Source organism: Seriola lalandi, unplaced genomic scaffold (genome assembly GCF_002814215.2).
Source record: "Seriola lalandi dorsalis isolate HSWRI2012SDOR001 ecotype SW California unplaced genomic scaffold, Sedor1 jcf7180002054354, whole genome shotgun sequence".
Taxonomy (NCBI): domain Eukaryota; kingdom Metazoa; phylum Chordata; class Actinopteri; order Carangiformes; family Carangidae; genus Seriola; species Seriola lalandi.
The window spans coordinates 80,880-93,379 of record NW_019524907.1 but is presented as its reverse complement, the minus strand read 5'-3'; the positions used below and the strand labels follow the sequence as shown (position 1 = coordinate 93,379).

Below are 12,500 nucleotides of genomic sequence, written 5' to 3'. Positions count from 1 at the left end.
AGTGTTGTTGTGTAGTGTTGTGTTATGTAGTGTTGTGTGACAGTGTGTTGTGTTGTGTGACAGTGTGTAGTGTTATGTAGTGTTGTTGTGTTGTGTGTTGTTGTGTTATGTAGTGTTGTGTGTTGTTGTGTTGTGTGTTGTTGTGTTGTGTGACAGTGTGTAGTGTTATGTGTTGTGTTGTGGTGAGTGTTTTTGTGTGTTCACCGGAGATAACTCACCGGACGGATTATGTATCTGCTCTCAGACAAAGACGAGGAGGAACTGCAGAGGACAGAGCGGCTGAGGAGAACCGGAGGACCGGATGACCGACTCCCGGCAGGTGAACTCAGCCGCCTCTCAGCTCTCTTCTCTCGGGTCCAGTCGTGTGTGGACGGCGCCACCACCCGCATCCAGCTCCGCGGTTGTTTCACCGCAGACTTCAGCCTCTAACGCTCTCGCCACTGTTCCCTGAACACGTCTGCCTCCATTATAGTTGTAACCCGGCTCATCCAGTACGGATGTTGTCAAAATAAAGGAACAGCTGAGTCTGTTCTGTATAAAACGGAAGAATCTTTGTGGTTTTTTTTTTTAACTTGTCACTCTGGTTTTATGAGTAACATGTTTGGGTATAAACAGAACACACAGCAAAAATACTTCTGCTTTTAAATCTAAACAGTGAAGCTTTTATTTTGAAAACGACCGCGTCCAATCAGAGCTGACCAGGAAGGAAGTGTCACCCATTGCAATAACATGAAAAGTTCCTTCCTTATAATTCACTGACCGCGTCTACACGTCCTCGTGCTCTTTTCCAGAATCTTGTGGGCGGGAAACTTTAGGAACGTTTCAGAGTAAAAGGTGAGTGTGAAGGTGAGATGAAGATTCATGAAGCAGTTCATTAAAAGGCCTCAAGAAAAGGTTAATTTCTGATGCTTCATGTTAACACGGCGACACCTAGCGGTCAGAGTGAGAAACCAACAAATAAAAACTCTGATCTACTCTGTGGTTATTAGATTAAATAGATTAATTTAGAAATTTGCAACATACAAACTGAAATAATGAGGGTTTTAAAACTAGATGTCGACACGGTGGAGCTCTGTCCTCAAGTTGTGACAACAACACAGAACCACATCAGACAGTATAAACCATTTATTGTGGTGTGATGTGACGTATGAAGACAAACACAGGTGTAAACAAATCAATGAATTATGGCTGAACGTGACTGAGTGAGAAATCTGAAGAAACAGGACTCTTTGTTATGTGTCTTTGGAAACCCAATCTGTGCTTTAACTTCTAATAAAGAATCAATCAATCAAAGAAAATTATCTTAGACATGTCACAGTGTTGTAGAAAATAGAAAACATTTAGAACTTTTATTTTGCAATCATGCAGAACGTCATAAGGCAGTAAATGTCATTAGATCCCTGGTCTTGGCCCTGGAGGTGCGGGGCCCGGGGTCAGTTACTGCAGCTGTTGATCATCCAGACATGTTACTGATTCAGATCCAGTTCACTGTCACTGAGCTGAAATCCTGCAGGCAGATGTTACTGGATACCACTCAGCATGTGCAGGAACATATGTATTTGTGATTTGGTAAACTGGCCCTTTAAGGCAGGTGCGCTCAGGTAAAAGAAGCTTGTAGTACACATGAAGTAGTTGATTTGTATCCCTGTGTCTGCTCAGATGGGATACATGATGGTAGAGGAGCACAGCTCCACTCTGCTCCACCTGAAGAGGTCCCCAGGTCTCCGGTCCTGGTCCCTCCTGGTCGGTAAGTGCGTGATCCTGCGGACCTACGAACTCTCTCATTAAAACGTCTCTTCCTGTATCGCCTTCAAAATAACACGCCTCTCATTGTAACTACAGGTATAGTGTCAGTTGGGTTGGCAGCTGCGTACTACAGCTCAGGTACAGTCTGGATTTCCTGAATCATCTGTCCTTCAACATGAACCTTCTACACGTGTTCATTGTGTTGTGTTGTTGTTGTGAACAGACAGCGTCCTGTGGAAACTCTTCTACGTCACCGGCTGTCTGTTTGTGGCCATGCAGAACATGGAGGAATGGGAGGACGCCGTCTTCGACAAGACCAGGAACCTGATCGAGCTCAAGACCATGAGTCTGTACGCTTCAGTCCTGACGCTGTGGAGGAAGGGCCAGGAGAAAAGTCAGTACTACACAGTACTACACAGTCAGTTCTACACAGTCAGTGCTACAGTTAGTACTACAGTCAGCAGTAGCAGAGTGTGTGATCTTCTTCTTCTTCTTCTCTCTCTCTGTCAGTCGTGCTGGACTTGACTCAGCTGTGTGACGTCTGCGTCCAGGAGGAGAGGGTCCGGTACCTGGGGAAGGGTTACCTGCTGATGCTGCGTTTGGCCGCAGGCTTCTCCTACCCCCTCACTCAGAGCGCCACGCTGGGAGGACGCAGGTCTGTGTCATGTTATAATGTTGCTGGTAGAACTAACAGGTTAATTAAAGGTCCATATCGTATAAAGGCAGATGTCCATGTGTTGTTTTATCATAAAGCAGGTGTAGTTTCTATATTAATAATATTAATATAATATTAATATTCTGTAACTGTTTATTTTGTTTCCTGTCAGTGATATGGAGGCTTTGGCCGCTCTGTAGCAGTGTATTTTCTGTTTCCTGTTTCCTGTATGTGATGTGGAAGCCGTGGCCACTCTGTAACTATGTATTTCCTGTTTCCTGTGTCCTGTCAGTGATGTGGAGGCCGTGGCCGCTCTGCTGAAGCGTTTCTTGGGGCTGGAGGAGCAGCAGCATCTCAGGCAACAGGAGGAAGACTACGGAGAGGAGGAAGACTCCCTGGACAACAGCAGCGATGAAGCTGATGAAGCTGATGAACTCTGAGACCTGTAACTGTAGCTGTGAGTGGATTGAGTTGGGGCATTATGACTGAGGCTTTAGAGGGCGTGGCTTCAGTGATGACTTCATTACATGTTATACAGAAAGCATGTGCATGTGACACTGAGGGTGTAGGCTTTTTAAATGGCTCCTTACACACTTTCTTCTGTTGTTTATATCTGAGTTCAGGTTATAACAATGAAACATTTTGAACAAGGATGAAACATCCTCCTCTTGACGATCTGGAGACAGAGACTGCAGCTCATCAGGTCTAATGACTGTGTGAGGATCCAGATCCACATTAACTGTATTAACTGTGCCTTCTACTCAACTAATGACTGTTTATGTGGAAGCTGTTCCCACGGTTCTCTGGACCCCCCCACTAGCTGACGCTCGTCTATTCTAGACTGTAAACTGTTTCAGACATGAAGGGCGAGATGAGACGAACTCTTCAGCTGCTCTGTCTCTCAACATGTTAAATATGAACCGAAGACCGAGTCTCAGGAAACACTTTGGTCCAAGGTTTTATCCGTTTATGTAACTGTTTGTTTGTGTGAACTGAATCAGGGCTGATGACAAATGTTTTTTGCTTACTGTTGATTTTATTGTTTGTTGATTTGTTTTTATACATTTACAAGAATGATATAAAAGTGTTTTATACATGAACCAGTTCTGTTCATCGTGTTCCTTCTTCTCTGAGCCACAATCAGCTGTTTGTTCTTTGCACTAAATCAGGATGAAATCAAATTAAAGACACAACGTCTGACTGAGCTGCAGAATTATAATAATACTACTAATAATAATAATAATAATTATTGTTATTCTACGGGACCATCTCCTTCACACAGGCCAGGACGTCCTCTGTGATCCTCTGTAGAGGAGCCATCACTGGGCTGACGTGCTCCTCTATCCACTCCTGAGCAGTGCATTCTGGGTAAAGACGCACCATCTCCTCTTTCACCACCTCCACCTTCTGCTGCAGCGTGGTCAGATACCTGAGGACAGGTGAGGGGGGAGGGTATAGGAGCTGATGTTTAGCTCCTGTAACATTCACCATGTTCTCCACCTTAGCTTAGCATTGTAAGATGCTAACATTTGCTAATTAGACTGAAATAACTGAGCTGAGGCTAATTAACTAATCACAGTACAACAGGTTTGTCTGTATTTAGTAATAAAGTTAATAAAGTTATTGACATAAACATTCAAAACCCGAAACATTAAAATTTTATTTCTGATAAATTTAATTCTCTGATTAAACCACAGTTCAGACTTCATACTGTAGTGTTGCCTTCATATTCAATCACAGTAGAAAAAGTGTCTGCTTACGCCGATGCTTGGCTGTGAATCGTCATGGTGATGAGCGGGGTCACCGCCCTCCTCTGTCGTTGGTAGGGGCTGAACCATCCTCTCACAGCCCTGCAGGAAACACACACCGGTTCAGCTCTTCTCCAGGTGAAAGGAACCGTCTCACATTTTGGAAAATGCACTTGTTCAGTTTGTTGCTGAGACTCACAGTATAATGAGTTTAATGTCAGACCAGCTGTTTACTCCGTTTTCTGTCTCTATGCTAAGCTAAGCTAACTGTATCTCTCAGGTGAGTCAGTATAGTTAATTGAGGTAGAGGAGACAGGTGAGATGAAGGTTGGACTCACATGCTGTTTTCAAAGAAGCGGATGTCGTCTGAGTTCAGCAGGTGGTTCAGGTCTACGATGAGCTCAGCCAGTCTCCTCCCTGGGAACAGCGAGTCCTCCTCAGGTGTCCTGCAGGAACAGAAGCTGCAGGTACTGGTACACCTCACAGAGACTGTAGATCAGACGGTACAGACCTCACCTGTCCAGGTCCGTCACCTCCACTGAAGACACACCCAGCCGCTCACACACTCTGATCTGAGCCTCAGCACTGAGCTGACCCTGGACCAGCGTCTGCAGACAGGCTCCCAGTGAAGGCAGAGCCACAGGCATCAGCTCACACAGCACAGACAGGTGGTCATACCTGCCGGGGGGGGCAAGACAGGACAAGACCAGAGCATGTTACTTGACCTGATGTCAGACACTGAGGTGTGACATCACTACCGAAGGAGCCAGGTACAGTCCTGTTAGTGAACAGGCAGTAAGGTGGGTCAGGTGAGACAGGAGACTGATTTTCCTTCATGTGGAGGCTGTTTTCACCTGTGTATCTTTACCTGTGTGTTTACCTGTGATAAAACTACAACACTCAGTCCTGTCTATCAGTGACCAGGTTACACTCTCCACCCAATCAACACAGTGTTGTGTGATTGTGTGTGTGTGTTTGTTTGTGTGTGTACATTGAACTATTGAACACTGAAATAAATACACACACACACACACACACACACATCTGTCAGTGTGGACAGGTGATGACACCTGGTGAACCCTCACCTCTGCCAGCCTGTGAGGGCGATGCCCCTCAGGTGTACGCCTGCAGGTAAAGCAGCTGCCACCTTCAGCCACTGCTCATGGTTCTCCACGTGTCTCATAGTGCCGGGCACACAGGTGTGAACACAGGTGGAGCCTTTAAAGGAGCTGGCGGCCCACAGCTGTGACAGTCCGGCTGTGTGGTACTTCTCCAGCAGAGACACTGTTCAACACAGAGGACTCATCAGACAATAGGGACAAGAGCTCAGAGGTCAAAGGTGAGAGAACACACTTCCTACCAGTGCTGTCCACATCCAGATCAGGGGTGTAGTCCCACAACATGGGCTGGACGAGTCCCACCAGACCACTCTCTGTTCAACACAAGGACATATTAATGAAACTGTTAACGACAGTTCATAAAAACAAGGTTATATTATCTCTATCATCTCTGTGCTAATGAATAATAATAATCCTGTTGTTATAGTAACTTCTGTCTCTGTGTAAGAATGAATGAAATAAAAATACTCAGGTAAATACAAACACCTTTAACCTGCATTAGGAAACATTCATGACTTCTGACGCTTCTCAGGAGCTGAGGCTGTTCACCTGATGCTCAGAGCGTTCAGTTTACCTGTAAGACTGTGACATCATCAGCCTGAGTCAGCTGACTCATGAGGTACATCTTTGTTACTGGGTGATGGTTTTAAAGCTGCAGTAACACGTGTGTTGTTCCTCACCTTTCAGAGTGTCCTGGTTCATGCCTCTCATCATATCATCCCACATGATGATACTCAAGTGAGGCCACGCCTCCTTGATGGCCTTGGCGACCTTGGTCACATGACTCAGGAACAGCTGCTCCACTGTGCGTCCAGGTGAAGCCAACCACAGCTTTGACTCCTCCCCTTCACCGAGCATGTATACCTGAGAGAACACGTGACAACTGATGACATCAGTCATATGACACACCTGGTCTACAGGAGATTCATCCTCACCTCATCGGCTCCAATGTGCAGAGTGTTCACACCTGGATGCAGCTCCACCACCTGCCTCAGCATCTCCATCACCAGCTTCAGCCCCTCCTCTCTGTGAGGGTTCAGGGTGCCCACGCAGTGAGGCAGCTCCCTGAGGCCCCACAGGGGACGATGCTTCAGCACAAACTGACAGAGGAAACAGACAGCAGGTCAGACGCCGACACTGAGCTCTGTCCCACAGTGAGCAGGTGTCTGCTGTCTCACCTCCATGTGGCCAAACGTCTGCACCAGGGGGACCACCTCCATGGACTTAGACCTGGCAAACTCCTGCAGAGATAATATTTCCTGTCGGCTGGAAACACAATGGTCAGACTTTATGACCAGATATTAAATATTATCTCCGTCTCACAGTGAGGAAAATCACTCTGTTAATGAGGCAGGTAAAGAGTCACACTGCACCTGTAGGTGGGCGGAGCTGTCCCCTGCAGCAGCTGCAGCTCCCCCTCATAAGGAAACATGTCCTCATACTCCACCAGCAGACCCTCCGCCCCCAGCTCAGAGAACAGCTCGATCAGCTGATCACATGACCATCATCATCAGGTCAGCAGGTGAGTGGACAGAGAAAAGGAAATTACACGGTGACACAGGTGTGAATGTGCTGCAGACCTCAGGACCCTCCTGGCCGTACCTTGTGGAGGTAGTCTACTCTCGGGGGGGCACCTTTCAGATCCAGGTGAACCAGTTTCTGTCCTTCGGGCCACGGTGGACACTTCATCTTGTCTCACTGTGCACACGAGCAGAGCTTCACGTTGACAGCAGCAGGTACAGGTGTTTGTCACAGGTGTGTGTCCACGTCTGAGCCTGAACAGTAGATCATAGGTTTGACTTACCTGGACAGCAGAGACCAGGTGGGACCCGGAGATAGGAAGTCAGAGGCGGGACACTAGACTGAGGATTCTGCTATTGTCGCGCAGATCAGATCACCTTTTTCTTTTCTACTTCGTCTTCTTCCTCTTCGTTTTAATGGGGACGCAACCACACGGAGCTTTGCCGCCACCTCCTGCGATGTTATACCTGTTATCAGTCCAGTGTCGTGTACTTTGATTAAATGGTCCACAGAGGTTAGTAATAAACAGAGCAAGCGATTGATTAGTTCAGTCTGAGCGGGAAGAGCAATGGATGGCAGAGCGCTCGATCCCCGCTGTGTTTACAGCTGTGCTGTAGTCCAGTTGAATTGGTCCAATGAAAACGTTGCTTTCTTTTCCGGAGAACCAATTGGACAACCGTTAGTCATCCACCCGGAAGCGGAGATTCTCAGGTAACGTTAGCTGCTGTGAACGGAGCAGTGAAGAGCTTTTAGTGAATTATTATGTTGTAGATGAGCTGGAGGTCTGAGTCAAGATGGCGCTGGTACGAATGAGGAACGCGAAGGGCGGGAACTCCACAGAGATAGAGAAGAAGATTAAAAGGTGAGGAAATGAAACGATACTCCGCGCGTGTGTGCGTGTGCATGCGTGTGCGTGTGTGTTTGTGCGTGTGCATACGTGTGTATGTGTGCGCGAGCGCACGCGAGAGAGAGAGAGACTGTGATTACAGAGGTAAATGTAGAGACAAAAACATGTTGATGAGTTCACAGCTTCATTATCACTGTGGAGGACACACTGACGATATGGTCATCAATAAATACAATAATAGAACATATAAATAAAGAGATTAAATTGATAGTTACTTGAATCAATAACTGAATAAGTACATGAGGATTGTACGGTGGCCCTGAGGGCTCAACACACTGCAGCTTCAGAAAACACAAGTTCAGAAAACATCTTCATCAATCTGACAAGACATGAACTGCAAATACAACACAACAGAAGTGTTTCCAGGGGATACTAAAAAGAGATGAACCAGATTGGTACACATATGTATATAGATATGTATTATAGTACATCCATGTGCACTTATTGTTGAATTCTTTTAACTTCAAAAGTCCCAGCAGGTTCATTGCTGTTTGAATTGACTCTTTGACTTTAAGTTATTTGTCTCTCACTGACACCTGGACCTTCTCTCTGTCTTGGTCAGGGGTCATGCTCTGAGGCAGGGGTCTGTGTGGAGGGGGTACCGAGGACTCGTGGCCCTGCTGCTGGTTGCCGTGTGTGTGTGCAGGACCTGGTGGTACATGAGCTCTGTGGACAGTGACATCACAGCGACACTGGTCAGCCAGGGGGAGCTGGTCTCCCCTCACCCCAGAGTCTACACCGTCCCGTGCTCCGAAGACTACGAGAACTACAAACGCTACCCAGGTGAGGTTGTGACCCCTGACCACTGTCACACCTGTCGTCTGTGTGTTACCATGACGATGTGACAAACCTGCTACATAGAAAACTTGTCAGTGGAACATTTCTTCTTCTACTTCTTCTTCTTCTGTCAGTATAAAATAAATAGTGTGTTTATATTTGTTCCATGAAACAGCACAGACTCCACTAGATGGCAGTACAACTCTACTGAATGACATCACCTGTTCAACTGAGGCGGTTTAATAATGTTTCCTTAAGTTAAAGTTAAAGTGAAAACAGCCACATGCAGCAGTTCACAGGTTCTGACCCTGAATCAGCTGGTTTCACCCAGAGTTACACCTGCAGGGTTCACGTCTGACAAAGATCCACAGAGTCACTTCAGGTGGTTTAATTCTGTTTAAGGGGTGAGACCATGACCACACCTGTAAACACCACACCTGTAAACAGCATTTTAATACCTGTGTTCCACCTCATGTCCCCCGTCATCAAAACTGTCAACTGTCAAACTACAGTCATCATCGTTGGAGGGGAAGCTCTGAACTGTGGGACATTAATGAATAAACTCTGTCCTCTCCCTCCCTCCATGATGCAGCTGTTTTTTCTCTGATCCTCTCCTTCTTCTCTTTCCCAGGATGCACCCCTCACAGATGTGGCCGTGCAGTCACAGACAGTGTGGTCAGCAGGGAGGAGGCTCAGGTGCTCAGGAGGTAAACACTGTCACAGACAGCAGACTACCCGTGTCCAGGTGGATCATTAAATACTTGTGTCTGACCCACAGGCTCGCTGAGAGGGGGCTGGCACTGGCCGGGTCAGAGGGAGGGGTGAGTATATGAACGCATGAAACGCTCTACTCCAAACACACCTGTCTCTGCAGGTTGTTTATCTTTTTCCTTTATCTTTCCTTTATCTTTGTGGTCATGATGACATCATTCTAGTCTGTAATCAGAAACACCTGGACAGCCTGAGACCTGATTCGTTTCAGTCTCTGAACCTCAGATGGTTGGACGGTCTTTTCATCCGCAGTTTTGTTAGATATAAGTAGAACAGTGTTGTTGTTATTTTATTTCCTGCTGTAATGGACCTGTCCTGCCACTAGAGGGCAGTCTGCTCCAGTGAGTCCAGACCTGATGGTTTCTGACAGACACTACAGTGTGGAGTCATGTTCCTGTCCAGAAACGTTTATGAAGTGTTAAGACCCTTCAGTGAGGGGGGAGGAGCCAAGAGCTGACCACCAATAACAATAGCAAGTGAAGGACAGAGTGAACAACACGAGGCCACAGTGGAGCAGCTGAACCTTCAATCAATCGCTGCATCAGCAGTCAGCTGATTTGTCCTGTTTTGACTTTGACCCCTCCAGGCTTCCATACTGGACCTGCACTCTGGAGCGCTGTCGATGGGGAAACAGTTCGTCAACATCTACAGGTGAAACTACAACAGTACACCTTTTCATTTCTCTGCGTCTGTGTTTGTGACTGAAGCGATGACACCCTGCGTGTTCCACCGAACCTGGTCCCTCATTTTAATCAGCCTCATGCCGGTCTCTGATTGGCTGTTGCGATGTTTGTGCAGGTATTTTGGGGATCAGATCAGGGATGTGATCACACCTGAGGATTTCCAGCTCTACAGGTGAGGAACCGTCATTCAAACCAGTCATTCAACTAAAGCACAGACCTGATGTTGCTTTGTGACATCATTCCTTATTAAACGATCAGTATCATGTGATGATGTCATTGAATGATCAATATAATGTGATGATGTCATAGTCCACAGATCTGATGTGTGGGGTTTGTCTTCATGTCTGTCATGTATTCCCACCTGTAGGAGGTGAATGGAGATAGTTGGTCTAGATATGACTCCTCATTAACCCCGGTCCCCTGACCTGCATTTGGTTGTCATGACGACTGAACTGACCAGTTTTTCAGTGCATCATGAATCGGTGAAATCTCACCACTTCACCCTCACCCCTGTGTTTCTCCATCAGAGACGTACGTGAGAGAATCCAGACGGTCATAGCTGAGACGTTTGATCTGGACCAGACTCAGATGTACCTCACCAAGCCCACCTTCTTCTCCAGGATCAACAGCACGGCAGCCCAGACCCAGCACGACGAGTACTGGCACCCACACATAGACAAGGTAACAGCATAGATACCTGACCAGGTGTTACTGACGGAAGATCTAGACCCTGAGTCTAGGATCTGGACCTGTTCTGGGACCATCTGTAGTAACATGGCCGAGGTGCGACCTGCTCCCTAAATGGACTGATGGGAATCATTTTTCTTCAGGTACCATTCAGTCTCTCACTGAACTTCTTCCCTCGATGATGAATGATATTGAAATAAAATAGATAATAATAAAATATTAAAGATTTTACTGATGTAACTTTTACAAGTTTTAAGTGCAATTAACTAAACAAAAGCAAAACCTACCCTCAACCTTCAGTTCTTCTCCTGTATATATGTGTGTGTGTGTGTGTGTGTGTGTGTGTGTGTGTGTGTGTGTGTGTGTGTGTGTGTATACACTCACTACACCATCCTGCAGCCTGTTACCATGGTGATATACTATCATTCTCAGTTTCATTGTCAGAGTGAAGTTGTTAATCCTTGTCTACAAGTCACTGGTTGAATGAATCGCCGTCAGTGAAGTGAGGTGTTGATGCAGACACTGACTTCCTGTCTCACAGGTAACCTACGGCTCCTTCGACTACACCTGTCTCCTCTACCTGTCCGACTACGGCTCCGACTTCACCGGAGGAAGATTTGTCTTCATGGACCAGACTGGAAACCAGACAGTGGAACCCCGGGCAGGTAACGTAGAGCCACTTCCTGCTTCAGTGATGGTGGAGCTGCTGTGAGGCGGTGACCCCTGTTGACCCCGTGTTTGTCTGCGAACCACACTTAGATATGAGATGTCATTATCACAGTGTAGCTGCATGAATAACCTGCAGCCGGTTTATCTCCAGTGTGTAGCGTAATCCTCTGTCAGTGTGTAATCATCAGCGCTAACTGCAGGGATTAGGCTCTACCTCGCCTACAGGACCTGGGGGTGGTTGATACAGTCTGTGTAGGAAATATTGGTCAGGCTCAGAGTAAATGGATATTTTAAAGCTGCCTGTGAAAAAAAAAAAAACCCAGCTGGCAACATAACTCAGTAATATCCTTGACTGGGTTGAGGGACAATTTCCTGAAGCATCATGGGACTTGAGGCAAAGCTGAGGCTTTTAAAAACAGGGGAATTGGATCGGGTCTCTGGGGAACTGGTGGAAAATCAGAGAAGTTTCCGAGCCGGTCATTTTAGAAGAATGTGCCAGGAGGAGCTGCAGACAAGTTTCAGACGTCCGGTTAATGGCTGGAGAATTTTTCTGCTTCAGTTTTGAGCGACTGTTTTCACTGCTTCACCGAAAGTTTTTAAAGGTCTTTATCCCCGAGGTAAAATCTGTCCTGTCGGCCCACCTCTGCAGCGAGTCTGAGCTCTGAAAGATTCACCGACAGTCGGTCGAAGGAAAGGTGTCAGTCGTGTTAAAGTCATTCATACAACAACAACAAACTGTGCATTTAGATATTTTAATCTAAAAAGAAAAAGTCGGTAAGACTAGTTAGCAGGATTAGTTAGTAGGATTATCTGCCGTTCTTCAGTCTGTGACCTGATTTACAGACTGGACTTGAGAGGCTTCTGGATAAGAAGTGAGTACAAACTGTGTCTTGTATTTCGGAGCAGCTCATCCTTCAGCAGAGCAGAGACTTGACTCACCTGGTCAGGTGAATCAGCTGATCACTGTAACAGCTGCCCAGTGTAATTCTGTCTGAAGTCAACCTCCATCTCTATGTGCAGCCTCAGTAAACTGTGATGAATGAGTGAAGGCTGGGTGAATCGTCTCCTGAGGCCACTCCCTCTTCCTGTCAGTGTCACTTCCTCTCTGTCAGACCTGATTACAAAACCTGTTCACCTTTTTTCCTCCTCCTCCATCATCTCCCTCCCTCTCAGTCGATTCCTCTGCCACTTTTAATCAACAACAATTCAAAGAAGACC

General features: G+C 46.6%; 4 protein-coding genes across 5 annotated transcripts in view; 2 read left to right on the top strand and 2 right to left on the bottom strand.

Annotated features, from left to right (window-relative positions):
* The window catches only part of narf (nuclear prelamin A recognition factor), an 8,527-nt gene extending 8,011 nt beyond the window's left edge, over positions 1-516 (bottom strand). Inside the window, exon 1 of one of the 2 annotated variants that reach the window (XM_023408138.2) lies at positions 219-516. In XM_023408138.2, coding sequence (XP_023263906.1) covers positions 219-389 — 171 coding nt within the window. In that variant the 5' untranslated portion in view covers positions 390-516. The remainder of the gene's footprint in view (positions 1-218) is intronic. The other variant, XM_087174462.1, reaches the window with a different exon arrangement.
* A 164-nt stretch (positions 517-680) lies between these two features.
* cybc1 (cytochrome b-245 chaperone 1) lies at positions 681-3,501 on the top strand. The gene is made up of 6 exons (XM_023408130.2): positions 681-834; positions 1,660-1,747; positions 1,843-1,884; positions 1,970-2,140; positions 2,257-2,401; positions 2,694-3,501. The coding sequence occupies exons 2-6, from the start codon at positions 1,660-1,662 to the stop codon at positions 2,839-2,841; spliced, it is 594 nt and encodes a 197-aa protein (XP_023263898.1). The 5' UTR covers positions 681-834; the 3' UTR covers positions 2,842-3,501.
* hexd (hexosaminidase d) lies at positions 3,418-7,332 on the bottom strand. Its single transcript, XM_023408127.2, has 12 exons — positions 7,072-7,332; positions 6,870-6,965; positions 6,641-6,756; positions 6,446-6,533; positions 6,203-6,367; positions 5,948-6,131; positions 5,510-5,581; positions 5,235-5,433; positions 4,666-4,827; positions 4,488-4,595; positions 4,162-4,251; positions 3,418-3,830 (listed from the first exon to the last, which is right to left on the bottom strand). Exons 2-12 carry the CDS (start codon positions 6,954-6,956, stop codon positions 3,659-3,661), a joined length of 1,443 nt encoding a protein of 480 aa, XP_023263895.1. The 5' UTR covers positions 6,957-6,965; positions 7,072-7,332; the 3' UTR covers positions 3,418-3,658.
* A 63-nt stretch (positions 7,333-7,395) lies between these two features.
* Positions 7,396-12,500, top strand: part of ogfod3 (2-oxoglutarate and iron dependent oxygenase domain containing 3) — a 10,219-nt gene continuing 5,114 nt past the window's right edge. The window contains exons 1-8 of the mRNA XM_023408129.2: positions 7,396-7,650; positions 8,258-8,478; positions 9,104-9,179; positions 9,251-9,293; positions 9,830-9,894; positions 10,042-10,098; positions 10,454-10,607; positions 11,155-11,278. Coding sequence (XP_023263897.1) covers positions 7,583-7,650; positions 8,258-8,478; positions 9,104-9,179; positions 9,251-9,293; positions 9,830-9,894; positions 10,042-10,098; positions 10,454-10,607; positions 11,155-11,278 — 808 coding nt within the window. The 5' untranslated portion in view covers positions 7,396-7,582. The remainder of the gene's footprint in view (positions 7,651-8,257; positions 8,479-9,103; positions 9,180-9,250; positions 9,294-9,829; positions 9,895-10,041; positions 10,099-10,453; positions 10,608-11,154; positions 11,279-12,500) is intronic.